This window comes from Lathamus discolor, chromosome 1 (genome assembly GCF_037157495.1).
Source record: "Lathamus discolor isolate bLatDis1 chromosome 1, bLatDis1.hap1, whole genome shotgun sequence".
NCBI lineage: Eukaryota > Metazoa > Chordata > Aves > Psittaciformes > Psittacidae > Lathamus > Lathamus discolor.
In genome coordinates this window covers 58,455,717-58,476,746 of record NC_088884.1, presented here as the reverse complement: position 1 = coordinate 58,476,746, position 21,030 = coordinate 58,455,717, and the positions used below count along the sequence as shown (strand labels likewise).

At 37.8% G+C, this 21,030-nt stretch overlaps 1 protein-coding gene across 5 annotated transcripts in view; it reads left to right on the top strand.

The window, feature by feature from the left end:
• Nucleotides 1-21,030, top strand: part of FBLN1 (fibulin 1) — an 80,888-nt gene that overhangs the window by 27,534 nt on the left and 32,324 nt on the right. For all 5 annotated transcript variants that reach the window (XM_065672811.1, XM_065672806.1, XM_065672802.1 and 2 more), the window contains 11 exons: nt 3,229-3,391; nt 5,390-5,449; nt 7,605-7,706; nt 8,576-8,713; nt 10,554-10,691; nt 12,945-13,088; nt 13,650-13,778; nt 14,248-14,373; nt 14,936-15,055; nt 15,918-16,049; nt 16,622-16,745. In XM_065672811.1, coding sequence (XP_065528883.1) covers nt 3,229-3,391; nt 5,390-5,449; nt 7,605-7,706; nt 8,576-8,713; nt 10,554-10,691; nt 12,945-13,088; nt 13,650-13,778; nt 14,248-14,373; nt 14,936-15,055; nt 15,918-16,049; nt 16,622-16,745 — 1,376 coding nt within the window. The remainder of the gene's footprint in view (nt 1-3,228; nt 3,392-5,389; nt 5,450-7,604; nt 7,707-8,575; nt 8,714-10,553; nt 10,692-12,944; nt 13,089-13,649; nt 13,779-14,247; nt 14,374-14,935; nt 15,056-15,917; nt 16,050-16,621; nt 16,746-21,030) is intronic.

Below are 21,030 nucleotides of genomic sequence, written 5' to 3'. Positions count from 1 at the left end.
CTACTCTGGATTTCAGCAAGTGAGAGACCTCTTGTGGACAGATAGACAAAAGCAATGTTAATACATGGTTCAGCCAGATCTAGTAATTTAAAAAATATGTCTCTTAAACTCTGGTAACATAAATAATAAAGCACTACTATACATTTTAACTAATTAAAGAGCTTATTGATGGTAGAAATTTCGGTGCTTTCTAATTACAGCAAAATTTAATCTTCAAGCTTCTCACATGTAACTATTCCCTTATTCCTTTCCATCTTTATTCCTTTCTCTGAGAAGGCAAAGCATAAGAGCAGGCAAGGGATCATAGGACTTCAAGTAGGACACAGGTTTCTAATCAAACATGAATATCAAGGCATGGCTCTGAAACTGCATGGACTTTTGCTAATAACAGGGGAGAGGCAAAGGGAAGATGTTTATTATTGGGATCACTTAAGCAGCAAAGGCAAGCTTATGAGCAGTGAAAGTGTGTAGTAGCAACTCCACCATTAGGTTGTATTATCCATGAAGGCAGTGATGGTCTAGCGAATGGGTGAATGGTCATTGAAACATGCCTCCAGGTTGCTGGCAACCTTTGGAAAATGGCTGCAAACTCATCAAGAGCTGAACTGATATGGAGTCTACAACTGCAGTCTGGACTAAAGCATCAAAGTCTTTCAGAAAACTCTAAACAACCCTGGAAAAATTTGTGTGAAAAAAGAAATGTTGAGATTAATCTTATCAATAGTGATAGTTATAATAATAGTTATAATAATAGTGATAGTTATAATAATACCAGAGTGCTCTGTGAACATAAGTTAAACTAGCCTTATCCCTGCTATATTACTACCATTCCACAGTGGGATAACGGAAAGAAAAGGTGACTTTCTATGTTTAGAGGTAAAATATGTGGAGTTCTGGGTGTGCTCTGAACACAAAGCCATTCAACAGCTTATTCTTATGTTTTCTTTAGTTGAACAAGAAATGTTAACCCTTAGGACTGCCAGTGCAAAATCTTCTAGGGTCAACATTAAAAGTTAGTTACCATGAACATCAGTTAAGAAAACATTTGACACTTTCCATCTTTAGATTGTTTTGGCTGTGGTATATGCATCATGCACACTTAGAATAAATATAGGTTGGAACAAATGGTTCAATGCCTTCAATTATGGTAAATGAAAATGCAGTTTCTTACAGACTTTGCAAGACATAGCAAGCTCTGTAATTGAAGATTCGCGTTAGCTGGAGACAGAGGTCTTTCAAGTGGTGACTCAACCTGGACAAAATAATGAACATAAGTCTATTCAGCACTTTCAAAATTGGCAAGATTAATGATTACTCTTTAAAAAGTCTAAACACTGTAAATCCCAATTCGAGCATTCTGCAACAAAACAAAGGACTAGACTGAGTCACTTCATATGGCTAAAAGTAGAAGACAGTGAGGACATCCAGAAGTATGTGATGTCAAAATCTGGCAAGGCATCAGCTCTATTCAGTAACTTAAATAAGGTTTGTTATCAAAAATACACAAGCTTCAGTCAAACAATGAATCTGTAGCATAGTTTTCATTTCTGTCTTCTAATTTATGATTGCGAAAATTGGAAATCTTAACAAAACTATACACAGATGTTAAAAACTTTGAGAAGGATGCCTTAGGAAAATGTTAGACATCTCGGACAGAATACCTATTCAGAAATGTTGCAATTCTTGGAAGAGATCATCAAGTATTTATTTCCAAAGTCATCTGAAAAAGCCAGAAAAGATGGAAATATCCCAGTCATATTAGTGGTGAAACCAAAGTATCCACCACTAAATGCAAGTAGCTGGAGAACCAAGTAACAGAAATGGGTAGTGAGGAACCATCCCATGAAACAATAGTTAATAAGGGAAAACATGTATTTTAATATTAGAGTGAGCATAAATACTACCGCACAGCATTGGCTAGGAGGGGAGAGCTCCTGCTGTATAGCAGTCTGCAGCAGGGAGAGAATTTGTCTATGTATTGAAAGACAAAGTACAAAATAGCATGCTTAGGAACTTCACAATGCTGTAAAGTGAAAGAAGATTGAAGAAACACAGAAAAATTGTTTTATTATTTTATTATTTTACTTTCAGTCTGCTTGAGATGTTAGAAGAACCTTTCCCTGCAGTACAGAGGGAGAAACATACATAACACCTTGTAGAATATAGGCAGGGGTATACACCTGAGAGTAATGAAAGAAATGTCACAGTTGCCTTCTATTTGATAGTTGTAGTGCTTAAAGCACCAAATTACAGACATTTAGTTCAATGTTCAGTTACTTGATATTCATCTGTTCTGTTTCATGGCGCAGGCTATTTTTATCAAGCAATAAAAAAGTCTGAAAGAATAACTAAGAATAAAAGCTTAAATCTGCTTTTACATGACAGTAGCAGTAGCAGACCAGTTCTAGAGAACTAAACATCTTTGCTGATTTCTAACAGCAAGGAAGAAAACTGAATTAGTCAGCAATGTCCCCTCAAGTTGAACTAAAAGGAAGCCTCCATAGGATTAACTTGCTGTGTATTCACTTCTGTGGTGTATTCCAGGCCGTAGTTCAGCAGGTCTGAAAGAGGCAGACCAGGTTTCATTGCTGGAAGCCGTGTCAGGACTGTGATGCTTTTAAATAATGTTTGACTATGTAGTCTGTTTTTCAGAGCAGAACTGCTTCTCTTTATGACCTGTTAACCCTAACCTTGGATGAATTATGTTTGTTGGCTTGTTTGTCTGTTAGTTCAAAGAGGGGTATTTTTTGCTGGGAAGTTGACTAGGCAGTTTAAGTATAAACTGAGTCATGCATTTCGTTGATTGTGTCCTGTTTTAATTGAACTGGACATAAGCGAAGCAGAGGTCTTAAGAGGTTCCACCGTTTGCTGGTGTGTGAAACTGGACTATGCAGGCAGGGAACCATTCTGGTCCTCCACATCACCTTGCACACACATTCACACAGACACAATTTTTGTGAGAACTGGATCCAGGTTCTGTGCTTGGCTGTATGTAGGCCAGACACAAAGCTCACTGAACTCAACTACAAATCAAAATGTCTGAGACTAAGTATACCAGGACTTCTTAAAGAGTTTGCAGAATATATTCCATGAGTTTGCCAAGGTGAGATAACACTGTTGACACTACTGACAAAATTCGCATTGATTAGTTCACGGCTAGGATTTGCCTCTCTTTAAATAATTTATTTATTTATTTATTTGTTTGTTTGTTTGTTTGTTTATTAACAGGTATGCTGCTACTGTTGTTTGCTGGGAAAGACTGCCCAAGTTCAAGGACAGAGCTGTGAACCCAACCCAAAGATAGGATACCAGTGTGGAATTGTCTTCAGAGCTTGCTGTGTGAAGGGTCAAGATCTGTCCATCAGCGATGATGCTCCTAAAAAGGAGCAAGGTATTTTATGTTGCAAATATAAGAAGGGAAATATAAAATGATATGAGGTACAAGGAGTACTTGTACTTTAAATTGTTTCTGTTGGAATTATGTGTGGACATCCTGACCCCCACAGACATGATGTTGGTGGGTTTTTTTTCCTTTTTCACTTAGCAGACAGCCCTAAAATTGCAGAAAAGTCGTGCTGTGTAGTGTTGCCTCCTTAGTGGGCAGTTGAGCACTGAAAACATGCAGTCTGGCTTGCAGATCACCAGTGACAGATTTTGAAGACATCATCCTAAGCAAACACTTAAAGTGAAGCCCAGACCCTACCACAAAAACTTGCTTTGGTCAGCTTGAGCCAGTGTGTTATCAGACTTGTTTCAGGTCTTTCAAACCTGGCTTATGTCAGTGTCTGCCCTTATCAAGTAGCATTTAGAAATGCCCTTCCAGTTTCTTTGTGTGCCACTGTTTCTGCAGGGGAAGTCCCCTTGTCCATAGCTCTGGCTGAAGTGACAGGACTAGTAGATACCTTGTACTTAGACCACTCTGCTAATAAGAAAAACTTTTAGACTCAATGTACCTGCATGACATGAAAACGTTATCAGCACCTGAAAATCTAGATTGTGAGCACAGCGTACAGGATTTCCATACTTACCCTTGGAGGCAAGTGGTGTGCATAATAACCACTAGGCATATGGTTAATATGGTTTTAGTATGGTTATTGTGCCAAACATTGTGCATCGCAAAAATGAGTCTGTGTCAGCAAGCAGGGCAGGACAATGTTCTCATCATTAAACTAAGAAACAAGCAGGTAGTTCAACATATGTCAAATATCCCTGTTGACAATAAAAATTGCCTATAGAAAGGCAGAGCAAACAATATTAATAAACACTTTTGCTAGTCATTAAGAGATCAGTCTCCATTTTGCAAGACAGCTTCTTGGACTAGCACCTTTTGTTTGTGTTATGCAATAGAAAGACATTCAAGGCATTCTACTGCAGAGGGTAACGCAAGCTGATTTCTTGTATGACACTTTTTTGGTAATGTAATGAATATTCTCTGGTATTGTGTCCCCAGAGACCTCTATAAAATCAAACCAGATTTGGGCAAATTGATTTCCTTAGCTTCCTTATGACCAGAATGTCCCTACAGTGTGAGGATTCAGTGTACCAACCCAGCCTTGTGCCACTGCACAAATCTTGCTTTCACATCCGTGATTTATTAGTAATTTGTAAGAGACTGGTGGTTGAATAGGCTTATAGACAACTGTATGAAATGAGACCAAGCTTCCTGTTCAATAACCAGATTTTGAGATTTTGTTTTTACACATCTCACTACCAACCTATCATTTCGCTTGTGTTCAAAGTGGCAGGATTAGAGGAAGTCCATTAGCTAGTCCTTTGGGCAAGCAATGGGTTCAGACAGTGAACCCATTTCAGCCGTTTTATGTTTTCCTTGTAGAGAGAAAGAACTCTCAGGACACATGCATGTAGCAGAAGTACCTCTGATCAAAACTCCAAGTTAAGGTATATAAAGTACATATGAAAGAATGCCATAAGTAGGTACCCAAAAATTGGGTGTGAAGTTCTTTTTGGAATGAAGTCTAAATAAATAACTGAGATTAATCTGATTTTCATTATAACTGTGAGTACCCCAAGCTACTATAAAGTTAGTAGAAGCCAAGCATGCCTCAGCCACATGTCTTATGAAAATGAGGTTAAGCACTGGTTAAAAGCCTAATGTTAAGAACCTGCATCTGAAAATCTCAGCCCAAATTAAATCTGTGATCACAGCATGACTTTCATATTGAATCAGTCAGATGGAAAATGCCCGGTGGCCATGTACATTTGAATGGCAAATTTAAGTATGAATTAGCTGTAAAATATGTAAATAATGTTCTTTAATTTTGTCCTGGTTTATCCAAAACCCTAGTCTGAGTCCCATGCCAAGCAGGCAGCTTTTTACTGTGAGAAGAAAAGTGCTTTCTCCTCTAATGCCTATCTCTCCTCTTTTTAGTCGAAATTTCAAAGGAAGAACTAGACCAAGAAGATCCCTATCTGCATGATGGCTGTAGAGGTAAGTCAGGTGACTAGTCCTGTTAGCCAGCTCTTTTGTGATTGCCTCCAATAAAAGTGAAGCAAACTGAGATCTAGAGATTAGTCAAAACCTTTTGCCCAGGCTAGTTATGGGTAAAAATAACAGAATGAAGACCCTTTCTAAGAAATAGTAGGCCATTATATGTGATGCCTCAATAGTTCTTAAATACAAGGGAGGCATTGTCCTCCATAGTGGAGTTCATTTTATCTACCTGAAACTTAGACTATGCATTTAGCTTTTTTTTTTAACTTCTAGTGTGTAGTACCTCAGAGGTGTTACCTATTGAACCTGTGGAGTACTCTGGATTCTTCAGGATATGGGGATCCTGTATTAAATATGTGCATTCTTTTATTCTCCTCTTGGGATGATCAGGGTGATTGAATAAGAAATGAAACATGTCTTCTTTTCCGTACACTGCCTGAAAAAAGGGAAGAAAAGTTCTATTGTTCTCACTAGTCAGACTGTTCTGCTTCCTCGGAAGAATGTGTTGTTGGGATATTGTTCTGCAAAGTATTCTGATTTATTGCTTCTCACATGTGGTTTACATGTCTATAAACTTAAACCAGCAGTGACTTATTATTTTCTACAAGCATCTCAGAACTATGTAATGTGTTTAGGATAAAATCAGTCATATACTCTACTTGAGAGATGATTTACTGTGTGGCATGTTGCATAGCTATTACACTCTAGAGAGGATGGAAATGTCTACTAGGTCATTAGCTAGTCAAAGCAAATGCTGGCTGTCCTTGTTTCCAGCTGCTAATTATAAGAGATGACATAGAAGAATGTGTTACATATTTTCCTAGCATTTTTTCTTTATGTACTCAGCTGTTGCATTTGTCAGTTAATCAGGTGCCTGCAAGAGATGGGTTGGTATGACTAATTACAAATTAAAGTTTCTTTTTACAGTATGTTTTCTTATAAACTTGGTATGCCAAAATTGCTTTGTGATCTTCCGAACTTCACCAGGGGAAACGTAAATTTCTTAGGCAATGGAACTTCCAGCAGTTTGGTTTGGAGCACCTTTGTGGTATATGAGGAAATTAATTCTATTCTTCCAACAGCTTCATGATAGGTCTTACTGCGGGTGACAGGAGCTCAAGTATTAGCAAAGGTTCAGAAAGCTGTAGCTGTCCATTTCAACCACAAGATTTCTAATGTAATTCTTTGCCAGTACTGTGTACAGACCTAATTTTCTGTGGTGTAATAATGGCCCTGTCCTCATTGGAAATCTTTACACTTACAAAAAAAATTTAATTCACTCAAAAGTTTAAAGTATTCCAGCTGCATTGCCAGCATTGATTATGGTTATCTTAAACCTTTTGTTATTTTCTGAAAAACAGAAGAGGACAGGTTCTATTTGTAATAAAAGTGTCAATACTCTTATAACAAATGGTTGGAAGTACCTAACCTTTTCTCTATTGTGAGAATATGAAATGTTTTTAATATTAAAATTATCTTTTAACAAGCTCAGAAAAAAAGGTTGTCTTAATGATGAGCTAAATTTTGTGTGAATGTCCTATTATATTCTCTCTTTATATTTGCCAGAATAACCCCAGCTTTCTTTCTCATCCTTTGTGACTCCTGCACCACACACCTCACTACATTCTTAGTTCCCCAGTACTAAGTCTTCAGGTTCTCTGAAGCCTTTGTCATTCACAATAGCCTCTTCTCCCTTTCATGTTTCCTGCCTACTAAGTAGGAAAAGAATGAACACAATAGCTAATTCAGACGTATGGTCCTAATAATGATGGGCTAAAAATATAACCTAATGCAGCTAATAGTGAAAATGTTTCATTAACTTATGATGATGCATTTTGTCTTCCTTGTTTTACAGTAATCACCATTACAAAGTTTTAACTTCCAGCCAAAACCTGAGGAGGTGTTTGAGCTCATCAGCATTTTTCCTTCAACTGCTAATAATGATGGGCAATGACTGACTTCTTAATATACTTCTTGTATTGACTTTTGGAGCTAAAAGAATCCAGTGACTACAAACACTTCTTTTGTATATGTGCATGTTAAGTTATCTGTTTCCTAAATAAATCAGAAAACATCCTGTAAATTAATGGTTTGTTTCAGTTCCTGTGAAGGGCCTCTTAATTATATAAGACTTATTAAAATATCCTATTAGGTGGTGGTCCATGCTCTCAGCAGTGCAGAGACACAGGATCCAGTTACGTCTGCTCCTGCTTTGTTGGGTATCAGCTTCAAGCAGATGGTGTCAATTGCGAAGGTAAAAGAAATAATTGTCTTGGTTATCAGCATTGTTGTTTTAAAGGAGCAAGACTAGATTAAAAAAGATGCAGACAGAAGAGATCAGAATATGCTTATGCCAGCTGGCAAAAGAGGTGACATCATAAAAAGTCGATATAAATGGAGGGTCGGAATGAGAATTGTGGGAAGATGGAATTAAGAAAGAATCAGAAGAGATACAGGAGTTAGAGAGAAGAGGCAGAAGACCTTGAGTTTATTGTTATGAATAAAACCAAAATAAAATACCTGTTCTCTTTTGTAATAGTAGATAGTAATTGATAAGGCAGATGAAGTAGAGTAGGATTCTTCACCTTGTTAAGGACACAACTGACAGAAAGGATGAAAGTTTTGGATATCATGTGTGGCATAGGAAGAGTCAAGGGTAAGGATTAAGTGTCTCCCAGAAGAACTGAAGGCATACGAAGTTAAATGGGCTGGGATAGGGGTCATTGCATTTGACTTCAGACATGTGCACTGTAGATATTTGCTTCTGAGCAAATATCAGCCTAGTCTCCTTTTGTTGCTAACTGAGAGTGAAGCACTTGCAGAGCACAGTTCATCTTGCCTGTTCTGCATAGCTATTCTAGGATGACAAGCATTATTTATCAGGAGTGCCTTTTTCTGTCATTGACTGAAAAGGGAGTCTAGGTAAGTAGATCAGATACAAACTCCAGAATATAAAACAGGTATTGATGATTGATCAGGTCAGGTATTAAAGATTAATTTACTGTGAAATATAAAAAGGAAAACTTTTACATTTGATATATGTGGATGCCAAATGATTTAGTGTTTCTTATTCACACTTCTTTGCCCTCTCCCTCCCACCCCCAATAATTTTTCCTATTCTAGATATTAATGAGTGTATCACTGGGACGCACAGTTGTGGGATTGGACAAACCTGTGTCAATACGTTAGGATCCTTTCGCTGTCAGCGGGACACGAGCTGTGGAACTGGCTATGAACTAACAGATGACAGTCGTTGCAAAGGTACGCCCTGTGCAGAGAAACCGAAATTTTCCAGACTTTGGTAAAAAAATAAGTGCATCATCATGTCATGCTCTTTTGTTTTTGGTAAATAGGTGTGAGCCATAGTTACACAGGGACACACAGGCAGTGCTAGTTCCTCTGAACAGTAGTTTTCCACCTGTCGCCTTGCAGGTACCACATCAGGCTGTCTGTGGACTACTACAGAGACTTCCAGGAGAGATAATTAGATTTCTTTTACACTGGCAATTTGTGTTGTGCAATAGGAACTGGTCTGAGAGTGGAAACACTCGATTTTGAAGGCACAGCACTCACGCTATACATGTTTTTCTGGTGTATACTTCTGGCTAGCTCTAGTCATGTCCTGTGAATTAGTTTCTTGTTAGTGAGTGGAGCGTCTAAGTCCTGCTTCTGGAGCATGTCTAATAGTTTAGTTTCACCTGAAAGAATCAAGTTTGCACACTTTGGAGTGTTAAATGAAGTGTGGCAAGTGGAGTGACAAGGTGATTCAATTTGAAAAGCTAGATGCATCTGTTAGAAAAAAGTAAGCCTTTACCCTCAGAAGGTTTAAATCTGTTACAAAGGGATCAATTTCTTAATCATAACATTTTTAAGGATTTAAAAATTAAAAAGGGTTACAAATACTGTTCTTGACTAGTTACTTTTGAACACGAGAGTAATAGTCTTTTTTTTTTTTTTTTTACTTAAGAAATGACTGATTTCAAGTTGCGTCTAGCTCAAAGTGTGCTGTTACATTCATTCATAACTTCACCTGACTTTGCAGAAATTATTATTAAATTAGCAGCAAACTCCATTTGATGTGGAATAGGTTTACACTATGGGAAAGTCTGTTCCCCCAGAGCCTAGAACTGTTTATAAACAGACAAATTTCATTCCACTGAGTAAATTAGCTCAAGCAAAATTATCAATGAGGTTATATTGTAGGAACTGGCCAGTGATGAATAATAGATGGACTAAAAAAAGCTTACTCCAATGAGAAACCTGCAGAATATATAGGCAATGTTTTTCAAAGTATCAGGGTCTCACTTTGATCCTTTTGAAGTAAAATTTTGAAGTAAAATTTTGCATCTGCTGTTATGTCAACTGCATGAGTGGGAAAGCTGAGGTATCCTATTTGTGGAAAGTTTCTGTATTTTAATAGCTTTAGGAGATTTCATTCTATTGCTAGGTGGCAAATATTAAATTTTAGTAGCTTTTATGTGGATAGTGTTACATTCACTAGCCCTTGTCTTCATTATCTGAACCATATTTTATTCACAAATATTTAATGTCAATTCTGAACTGGAATATTAAATTGAAAATAGTATTTATGTGCATTTAAAAGCACAATAACACAAGGATATTGCAAGCCTTAATATGGATGAGAAAGAAGGCCAATTAATTTGCTTATGAAAGAAATTAACATCTGCATTGGATCTGAGGTTAAAATTTAAATTGCATTTGGACATATTATTAAATCTTGCTGACTTAAGCTGAGCACACTGCTGAATCAAGGCTGAACACTGCTGAATATGACACTTCTAGTGCTCTGTAACAATTTTGAATCATTTAGTTGTGAGAACTATGCTTGTGAAGTTTAATAAGCACACAGACCCTCCCTATATGTAATGTTAATAATGAAATAATAAAAAATCTTAACTTGGTTTTATTGTGATTCTGCTTGAGGTAGTAGGTCAGGTTAATCTTGGGTCACTGCATTGAACTGCATGGAGGTATGCTGAGGGTAAATCTATTTGACGTTTTAACTATGTCTTATGTTTCAAATGTGATGAAAAAGCTTCTGTCAAACTCCTGCTAACAATTTTTTTTTGTGATGTACCAGATATTGACGAATGTGAGACTGGTACTCATAACTGCCCCCCCGATTTTATCTGTCAGAATACTCCAGGATCTTTCCGTTGCCGACCCAAGCTACAGTGCATGAATGGGTTTATACAAGATGCACTAGGCAACTGTATTGGTAAGGTATTCTTATCTCGGTGAATACTTAAGTGTTGCCTATGAGTTAAGTGTAGTTTCAGCAAGTTCTGAGCTTCTCAAGTCATTCTTCGTGCATGTATGCATTGCACTATGTGTTTTTTCTGCTACTTTAAAGGAAGGCTTGGTCTTACATGTAAGATTTACAGATGAAAGTAATTTAAATAAAAGACTTCAGTACTAGATCTCTATTTTTAATGAGATTTGGTTACCTAAGGCACTTACCTACACTTGAACATTTTCCTCAAGTTCCTGGGTATTTTATCTGAAACAAAAATTTGCAATATGCTTTACCTCTATCCAAAAGGTTTTAACAAAAGCTTAGTATACAAAGCTGTAATTTATGATATCCTCTGTAACACACTTTGTTGATATTAGTATGCTTGGTTTTACAGGTATGTAGGTCTTTCCAGACCTGTCCTCCATTAGTTGCAGCTTATCAAGAACCTCACTTTGTATGAGAATGATGGGCCAGTTACGACACACTGGGGAGGAGTTTTATTTCAAAGACTGATTGCAATCTGTCAAGTTAATGCCTTGTTTCCAAGACTCCTACAAAACAGGATTATAAAACATGGTTTCCAGCAGACTCTAAATGGAATTGTCTAATGTGACCTGCAAATCTATCAGTTATTCCCTTGAGTAGTATTTTCAAGTCTCAACTTAACTTTAAATTCCCCCATCGGCATAGCGTGTCTTGGACTTGTGGAACTGGCTGAGCGGCAGCAGCTGCCAAGTCTAGCTCATTGTCAACCCCTCGTTCTCCTGACCATATCATACCCTGTAGTGCAGAAATCTGACACTGGAAACACTGAAACTGAAAACAAAATTGCAGCCTTTAAACTGAAGTGCTTGTGCATAACAAATCCTTTGGAAAAATATATCTGCCATAGCTAGCACCGGGTCCATGGCAATTAGTAGTTAGTTTGCCTTCACAGACATGCCAGTTTGCAGCAGCAAAAGTTATGTCTCCTAAAACGCATGTGCTCAAAATGTATAACAAAACAATTTCAGAGGCTGATTCAAATGTGAATCAAATGCTACCCTATGTGGTACTGAAGGGGAAAAGTATGAAAACTTTCCTGTCTTTTCAGTGTCTTTGTAATTTTAAAGTTTTACACTCTAGTGAGCTGGGATAGGCTTGGCTCAAATGTTTCTCATTATACCAGGTTGCCTTCTCCATGTCTGGCAGCCAACGTTTTGCAAGCTGGATGCTGTACTTAATACTTTACCATGCCAACTAGAAAGCAGTAGCTCTTCAACAGTTAACAGTACCACTGTGTAAAATTATGATAATATCCCAGTGAAAAAGGAAAATTTTAGGTACAGAAGTATTTGCATGAAGCTGGACGTTGCTGAAGGTCATGGGATGCAAACCCAAACACTCACAAGCACTGCTGCTCCTACAAACTGTCAGGTCTCAGTTACATTAACATTTCCAGATATCCTCAGTATCTCCTGCAGCCACTGATTCCTGCCTCTGAAACTCTTTTCCCCCAAACTAATAGCATGTGCTAACCTTGCGTACCAATGGGTTCCTTACCATCTTGGCTGAATACACAACACAGATTATACTCTAACACAGCTTAGTCTTATTACATTTTCTGAGATTTTATTTTACAGTGGGTTCTTACCAGGCAAAAGTTTTCTTTGTGACAAAGTGACACAATGTCCAGTTAGTAAAAAAACAGGCATATATTTGAGAGATGGAAGACAGTTTCATAGTCTTGTAGTAACATAAATAAGCTATTCACATTCTTACATGTTTACATGGACAACTTATCCTAAGACAAAGTAAGGTATTCATGGTGAATACCTGTGAGCAATAGTTTATCTCTCTGGAAAAATAGAGCCAGCTACTACCTATATGAGCACATACTACCAAATAGCTCATTCACTGGGAGCCACAACCCACAAACTGCAGCATAACTAGTTGAGCTGGTGAACTGAATTGCTGGTTATCTCTTCATATTGTTTAGGGGAAACCTTCAAAGGCTTTTAAACAAATAAAAATTCTATACGCAATTTCCACTGCTTTTTAGTGGGATTTGGGCCTCCCATACCTCTCCTGATTTTCACCCTGGAAGCCTTATATCAGTGAAGCTAAATTACATGAATAGTTGTATTCTCCCATGGGCAGAACTTTTAAAAATCTGAGGAATTATGTAAGGAAAGCATCTTAACTTAAACATCTTCAGACAGCAGATAGTTACAATAACTTATTGTGCTCTTTTAGATATCAATGAATGCCTGAGCACCAACATGCCATGCCCAGCTGGACAGATATGTATTAACACTGATGGCTCATACACCTGCCAGCGAATGTCACCCAGCTGTGGCCGAGGTTATCATCTCAATGAAGATGGAACAAGATGCGTAGGTAAGTAACAGTTAGGAAGAAAACACAGTTTGAAGAAAATAAATAAATCTGTCATTTATGTTTACCAGTTTCTTGAACTTTGGCCAAATTTTTCACATTCCCACAGTCAGTTCTTGATCCAGTCCTTTCCCTCATGGAAGTCCTAACAAGTGAAGAATGACAAGTATCTACTTTCTGTCCTTCAAATAACTCATGAAACTCTATATTCTGAGAAGAGGAGAAATAATAATCACCCCCCAAGTTATGTTATTGTCTGTGACTATATTAATGTATTGGAACAATGCTGTGTGGTCTTCTCAATACATAGAAGTATAACACAAGGCCCACCTGATGTCTCATAGAAGCCATTTAAGTAGTGTTGAAAGGGATATATTATATGCCTTTGGGTGGCTTTTAACTAAGGTGACTTTTGCAAAGTGAGGTATTTTTGCATGTTTTCAATTTTTGTAAATGGCTTATATCAAAGCACTGCAAGGATAACAAAAATATCTAAACATGTTGCTCTTCTCTCAACTTGCATGCTCAGAAGAGTACTTTCAATCACTTCTCTCATTTTTTTAGATGTGGATGAGTGCTCATCCTCTAATCAGCCTTGTGGAGAAGGACATGTTTGTATAAATGCCCCAGGCAATTATCGTTGTGAGTGCAAAACTGGCTACTCTTTTGATGTCATCAGTAGAACTTGCATTGGTAAGTTGCACATATCTACTTAAATAAATGCAGCCATGGCATTTTAAAAAATTATCCTGTGTAAAGAATGTTGCTGCTCTCTGCATAACCTCTTTCATCAAAATGCAAAATTGACTACTATATTATTTGTATAAATCTAATACCATATTAAAGAGCTGCTGATACTTCAAAGGAAGGTGCATTAGTATTGTCAACATGTTATCTGTTATCCTATTAAAAGGTAAGATTATGAGAATGTGTGTAATTGCTTTCTGTGATATTTTTATATGCACCTACAGCGAAACATTCCTTTGGAAGATCAAAGCAACTATCTTCTTTATAGATCTAATTCAATTATGCACGGGGGTGCTTCTAAATGAAATTTAGATCTGGAAAATAAAAATCAAGCTTTTATGACCACATTCTTGTCCAGACTACTACTGCAGTGAAGCCACCCAATATATATCTAGACTTCTGTATATAATTGCAGATATCAATGAATGCAGACGCTATCCAGGCCGCCTTTGTGCTCACAAGTGTGAGAATACTCCTGGTTCTTATTACTGCACTTGCACCATGGGATTCAAACTTTCAGCTGATGGCAGGTCATGTGAAGGTATGGCTGTCATATGCTCTGGCTACACAGTGTGAGATACAACTTACTTCTCTTTAGCTATTTCCGAATGATTTTAGCTTGGAGGACTGCACTGGAATGGCATGAGAAATCAACCCAGTGTGTTATCTCCAATTACATGAATGTTGCAAGTCAAGGCCACTGTAGCCCACAGTTCAAATACATTGCCCTTAGGCTGGATCATGCAGAGATGTGTGGGATCTGCATTTACTGCATTTTGAAGGGTGATCCAACTAGGTTGGATTCAAGACCTTTAAAACCAGCCTTGCTGATATCCAGATAGAAAAATGGAAGTGTGGTCTTGAAGACTTCCTCCAAGTCATACACCTTGAATAGCAAAGTGCAGATGAGCCTATACTGCAAGACCCTGTTGAGCATAATACATCCAAAGCCTCCTATTTCCAGCTTACTCAGTGACATGCATCCCATCCTTTTTGATTGAAAAAAGAGAAAATTGTCATCAAAACTTTTGTCTTATTCCTGTAATAGAAATGAAGAATACAGCAAGATGTTTGTGGTTCAGGTATATAATTTTGCATTTCAGATTTAAATGAGTGTGAAAGCAGCCCCTGTAGTCAAGAGTGTGCCAACGTGTATGGCTCCTATCAGTGTTACTGTCGCCGTGGCTTTCAACTCAGTGACATAGATGGGATTTCATGTGAAGGTTAGTATTACTGTTTTGCAGATAGAAGATGAGTGACCATTTCTTATTCTAACCATAACATACATGAACAATTCCAGGTATCTGTAATTGTTTCATTTTAACATTTGACTCTCTTTGGTATTTTCCTGTGAAACTATGAAACTGTATTTAATGTGTTAGTTTAGAAATATTTCTGCTTGTGTGGTGTCAGTTTGTTGTTTACACTGATTTGTAGCTTGCATAATTTTGTAAGTTGTCAAAAATGTAGTGTTCGGTTTTGTTTTGGTTTGGTTTGGGGTTTTTTTCCCTTTGGATCTAACAGAATTTTTAGTCTTCAGCAAATGAAGATGCAAACACATATCTTACCTATGTTATATATAATATTACTGGGTTGTATTTTATATATCCTCTTTTTGTGGCTGGTTCTGAACTGATGTGTAAGTAGGTTCTCCTCAAATACAAGGAGGATGTGGGTGTGACCTCCTGGACAAGATCCTGAATTTGGACTTAGGTCTATAGGACTTACTAGACAGTAAGACCAAGGGCAGATCACCTCATCTCAATTTTCTTTTTGTAAGAACAAGGATAAAACTATTCCTCTCCCTCCCTTTTGTAAAGTACTACGATATACCTCACTGTGAAGTGCTTTGCTTGTATGCATTTAGCTTACTTCTTGGGCCCTTATATTGCTTTTAATTTTCTTCACACTTCCATTTATTCCTGACAGCCTTATATTGACTAGAGCCACATTTATCTGATGATCTTTCACCTTGCTCAGCAATTAAAATAATGAACTTGCTTTTGAAGCTTGCAGCAGGAACACTGTACATGTGCACTTGGTTGAATGTCATGAATCCATAATAAAGTAGTTTTCTTTTTACAGATATTGATGAATGTGCGTTACCTACTGGAGGGCATATTTGTTCCTATCGATGTATTAATATTCCCGGGAGCTTTCAATGTACTTGTCCCTCCACTGGCTACAGGTTGGCCCCCAATGCACGCAGCTGCCAAGGTGAGTTCAGTAACTGCAGGAAGACCTAATTGGGTTGTGGACTTCTGAAAAGTCTGTCAAGTTTTTATGTTTAAAAAGTTGTCTTTACCTACAACATTATCAGTAAAGCAGTAAACATCAGCTTGAAATCTGAATAAAACAATATTTTATAATAAATATACTGGAAATTTCTGTTGTAAACTATAGAATGGACTAGAAAATACTTTTTATAATATTATTAAAGAATTACATAATATTCTGGAGATTAAGGTTCCCCCTGTGAATGCTATGAAAAGTTCATACACTTTGCTACAGTTCAGCCATTAAAAGAAAGTATTATGTTGTAATCATTTCAGCAAATATTTAGGTCTTGTCCACTTAGTGGCACTGCTGCTCTTCCTTTTCCTGTTCTTGCCTGTTTGTTGTTTTCTTCTTTTTGGTTCTTCTGCCCTCTTCTTCCAATCCTGTAATAACGTTTCATTGCACCTCATGTTCTCTAGTACCTAATGTGATACTTTCATCACCTGACACCTGCAGATGTAGAGGAAAGTAGAAGAAAAGCATGTGTTTAATTCACCTTTTTCCGTTTGCAGATATTGATGAGTGTGTTGCAGAAAGCCATAACTGCTCTTTCAATGAGACCTGCTTTAACATCCAGGGGGGTTTTCGCTGTCTGTCTTTGGAATGTCCAGAAAATTACCGCAAGTCAGGAGATACGTAAGTACTTTCTTTTTCAAGGTTGTACAGTTTTTTGGTGACATGATCTCTCATGCCACTGCCGACTGAATACAGAGCATGTATACATACAAGTATGTGTTTTGTTGGTAGGCCTACCCTATGTTTTGCAAACACAGGATTGATCCCTTTCTCATGCTCCTGTTTGAGTCTAAGGTATCCCCTTAAAAAAGGCCAAATGCCAGTGGTTTGCATTGTGATGATATCTAGAGCCATGAGCAGATGTCCTCTTTCTGGCTACCTTGCAGGCAACCTGTTTGGAGCATGATACTCAGCTTCAGATTCTGACTCCTATTCTCTTTCACACGTAGTCCTTCTTTATTATTACACTCTTTCACTAGCACACAGTGAAAGAGTTCTTTTTAGGTCCCTCTCTGAAATCTTACAGGTGCTGTTGTAAAGTATTGCAAGAATGTCTTATTTTTAGTCCCATTTTACCTCTGTTAAAAAAGCTGGAAACCCTAGGAAGGGTGGTATGTTAGGTTCAGCTCATGTTTGTGTCTCTTAACCTAGCTCAAAGAAAGTCTATGCATTCTGGTGTTGAACATATGTGACAGCTCTGGGAGGAGGCACAGCTGGCAGCTCATTTATACTTGTCAAATGGTGCTAAGTTGAGAAGTTGTTTCAAAATTTCAGTCGTGTAGCTAGAGTTTATGCTGATGAAGATGGCTGATTTTCCTCCCACCCTGTGGCTTTATGGCCACCCTTTATAGCCACCCTGTACTCCAGCAATTCTTCCAAGGGTTGCTCCATGGTCCCACACATGTGGCCCATGCTGAGGTAAGTGTTTCCTTCACCACCTAGGGAGGAAAGCTGATAAATCACATTTGTCATCAGCTTGCTATTGCTTTTCACAGTCAGTGTTCATATATCCACCATCTTTTAGATAAAATCAAGTGCTCTCTGGCACCCCTGTAGAATGAAGCTAATGCTGATCATCAGAGGGACTTTGTGGGGGTTAGTTAGTTTCCATTTACACCTTAATCTGTGAAACACCATAGAAGTGTCAAAACGGATGTATTTGATCAGAACGCTATAGAGTGAGTTCGTGGTATAAACCCAGACATTTATAAAATATGCTTGTATTTTTACAAATGTTAATAGTAATTGAATTTTAGATCAGTTTGTCATATCACTAAACAAGCGGTGCCTCGTGATGCAGATGTTCTCTTTATTTGTAATATTGTATGCCCATTTATATCCTAATTCAAAAGAAGTCATTTACAATGGGCTACTGAGCAGAATTAGCAGATTTCTACTCTTATGAACATCCTTGAGTTACAGAGTTCAGTTTATAAAGCACTCACCGTACACACACATTCCATTTCATCTTCTATCTGACCTGTATTTTTATGGATATGTTGAAATTAATGGCTATTTGAGATGTTAAGGCTCTTTTGGTGAAATAGTAGAATGTGTGAATTGTTTTTCTGTGTCTGGGTTTTTGGGGCCCTGTAATGGCTTACTCTGCCAAACTCAAACAGACTCATAGGGAGAGATTCTTCTGATGTGCTAGGGCTATAATTAGGTTATGAGTCAGACACAAACCCCATAGCTGCTCAGTGAATTTCTAATTACTTTAATTCCTCGAGTTACTATCTTGCTGGATTTATTAGGTTTTTCCCTCTCAACAGTTACAGACAGTTACTAAATTTATTGTAAAAAATGTGTTTGCATAAGCCAAAGAGAATATGAGTTCATTATCTTTATTGCAAAATGTTCAAGTTAGTTCAATGGGGAGATGGGTACTCTCATGCTTAGCCAGTATATGAGTATTATACCAACATGGTATAAATTTAAACATTGTTAAACTTAAACATGGGTTTAAACTTAAACAGGAGAAGTTTAGATTAGCTATAAGGAAGAAGTTCTTTACTGTGAGAGTGCTGAGGCACTGGAACAGGCTGCCCAAAGAAGTGGTGAGTGCTCCATCTCTGGCAGGGGTCAAGGACAGGTTGGACAGAGCCTCGGATGACATGGTCTAGTGTGAGGCGCCCCTGCCAATGGCAGGGAGGTTGGAATTTGATGATATGAAGGTCCTTTCCAACCCAAACCATTTATTATCCTATGATTCTATGCCAGAATCAGGGCTTACGTATTGTGTTACCTTGTGCCCACTGAGGAACAGTTTGATAAGACAGCTCTTTAGCACCCTTTTAACATCCAAATGAATTTATATATTCTTGAATTTTACTTTTTTTTTTCTTTTTTTGGCATATATAACCCACCATAGCTGATAGAGGGCATATCTTCAATAGGTTTTGCATGATAATGACAATAATCACTATTTACCCAACCTTGTGCCAAGAATCTGAAATCAAAATACTTGGCTTCTCGTAACATCGTATCTAACACAGGTACCATTTCCCTCTCCTTTTTATTCAAAACACGTTTCAGTTTCACCAACTTGGCACATCATAAGAAAGACAACACATATTCCATTCCATCCAGTTGGCACCTCATAGGATTTTTTACCCTATTCTCCAATATTTTCTTTGGAACAGTTATCATTTAATAGGCCTCAGTCCTACAAACCCAAGTTTATTCATTCTTATTTTTCCTGAAGACTCTTATACAGAGGCGACAGTCCTCAGTGATCCAGAAGTTTCCTTACCTAATACCTTTAAAGCAGAGATTTTTGCATGGTGTCTGTTGCAGTGGTGATTGTCTTCAAGTGAAGTAATTGCAGAATGATCCTGTGTCAAAGGCTGAAAGCTCAGGATGCTGTATAGATACCCTGAGCTTCAGGAGGAAACAGCCTGTGTAACCTTCCCCAGAGGCCAGCAAAGTGCCTGGCATGGCCTGATTCTTAGTGGTAACAATTTTATTGAAGGTCTTATCTCTTCTGCTTAAATTCTGCTCCTTTTTTTTTTTTTTGCCCTGATCAGCCTTTAGGCTTGGTGTTTTTCCAGGGATAATTAAGATCTACTCACAATAGAACTTAACTTGCTCTACTGCCTTGCCAAACGCTTTTTGTTTTCAAATTGCATAACAATTAAATTCTCTTTATTTGACACTGAAGTCTTAACATTTATAATATTTAAGCCAAGAAAAATAGCAGAAAAGATAAAGAAGTGGTTATGGCGGCGTGTCAGAAAAGTGTGCTGCAGTGAGCCAGATTGGGAAATATCTTTATATTCTAGACATGTCTGTGTATTATTAAGATTACCTGTCACTTTCCATTACTGGGACCTGGTTTTAACTGCTTACAATTTTTCCAGAACGTAACCAATGGCTAAAATTTTACATGCCAAGTGTCTGATTCAAGCTCAAGTTTTGGCAAATTTTGGCAAAAGTGGTTCACTCATTTCCAAGAACAAGCATAGGGAGCAGCGCATTGTTTTGTTCATTTAAGAAAAAAGCAGAAGCAATTGCCTCCTGATTCAGCAGATCTGAGCTTCTGTCTCTTCTATGGCTTGAAAACTCCTTGAGACTTTCCAGCTCCAAACAGGAAGGACACGTAAGGTTGTCCATCCTGTCTGCTGTACTGCTGAATACTGTATTCCTGTGTCGGCCTGAAGTGGAACTCCAGATTCTCCTCTGCTTAAGAAATGTCTGTGAAAACCAGCTATCAGCTGGTTTCATTCCCTGTAAGTTCTAGTCTAAGACAAAATCCCCCTTCTCCACATAGCTGCTCTATTAACATCAATGTAGGGATCCATGATGTGGTGATGCAGCCTGGCTGATAGCTCACCTGGGCCTCAAGGTGTGGTGCAACTTGCTGAAAAGAAGTACAGACTAACAATAGCAGGAGTGAAGGCCATTGTAATGGAGTATATTCTAGGAGGTCTGGAAGGTTATTACAGCCCTGGAAATCCATAAGGTTAAATTTCAGAGATATGTAGTGTATACTTCAGTAATAAGACTTGCTTAGTTGTTCAGCATGTTGAAATGTTTTCCATGTATGAAGTAAATTACAAAGTCATAAATCCTGCTAATAAAAGTTCTTGTCTCTTCAGCACACAAGGAGTTGTTGCATACCACTCAACTCTTTTGGGCATAAAGGAGTTAAAATGAGGCTCAGAAATTAGCAGGAGTGAAGGCAGAAAAGATTTTCTCCTCATTTCTCCATTAGGAGATGTTGTATTCATTATCTAAAATGGAATCTCTCTAGCTCTGGTAGTTTTCCTTTACGAGTAACCAGTGTTTTGTATATGAAACTCACACTATAAGAAATTGTTCAAAACCAGTATTTCAGCCACAAAATCAGATGTAGGAGAACAGAGTAGTGAGTGAGCTAAAATAATCGGGAACAAATTCAGGAAAA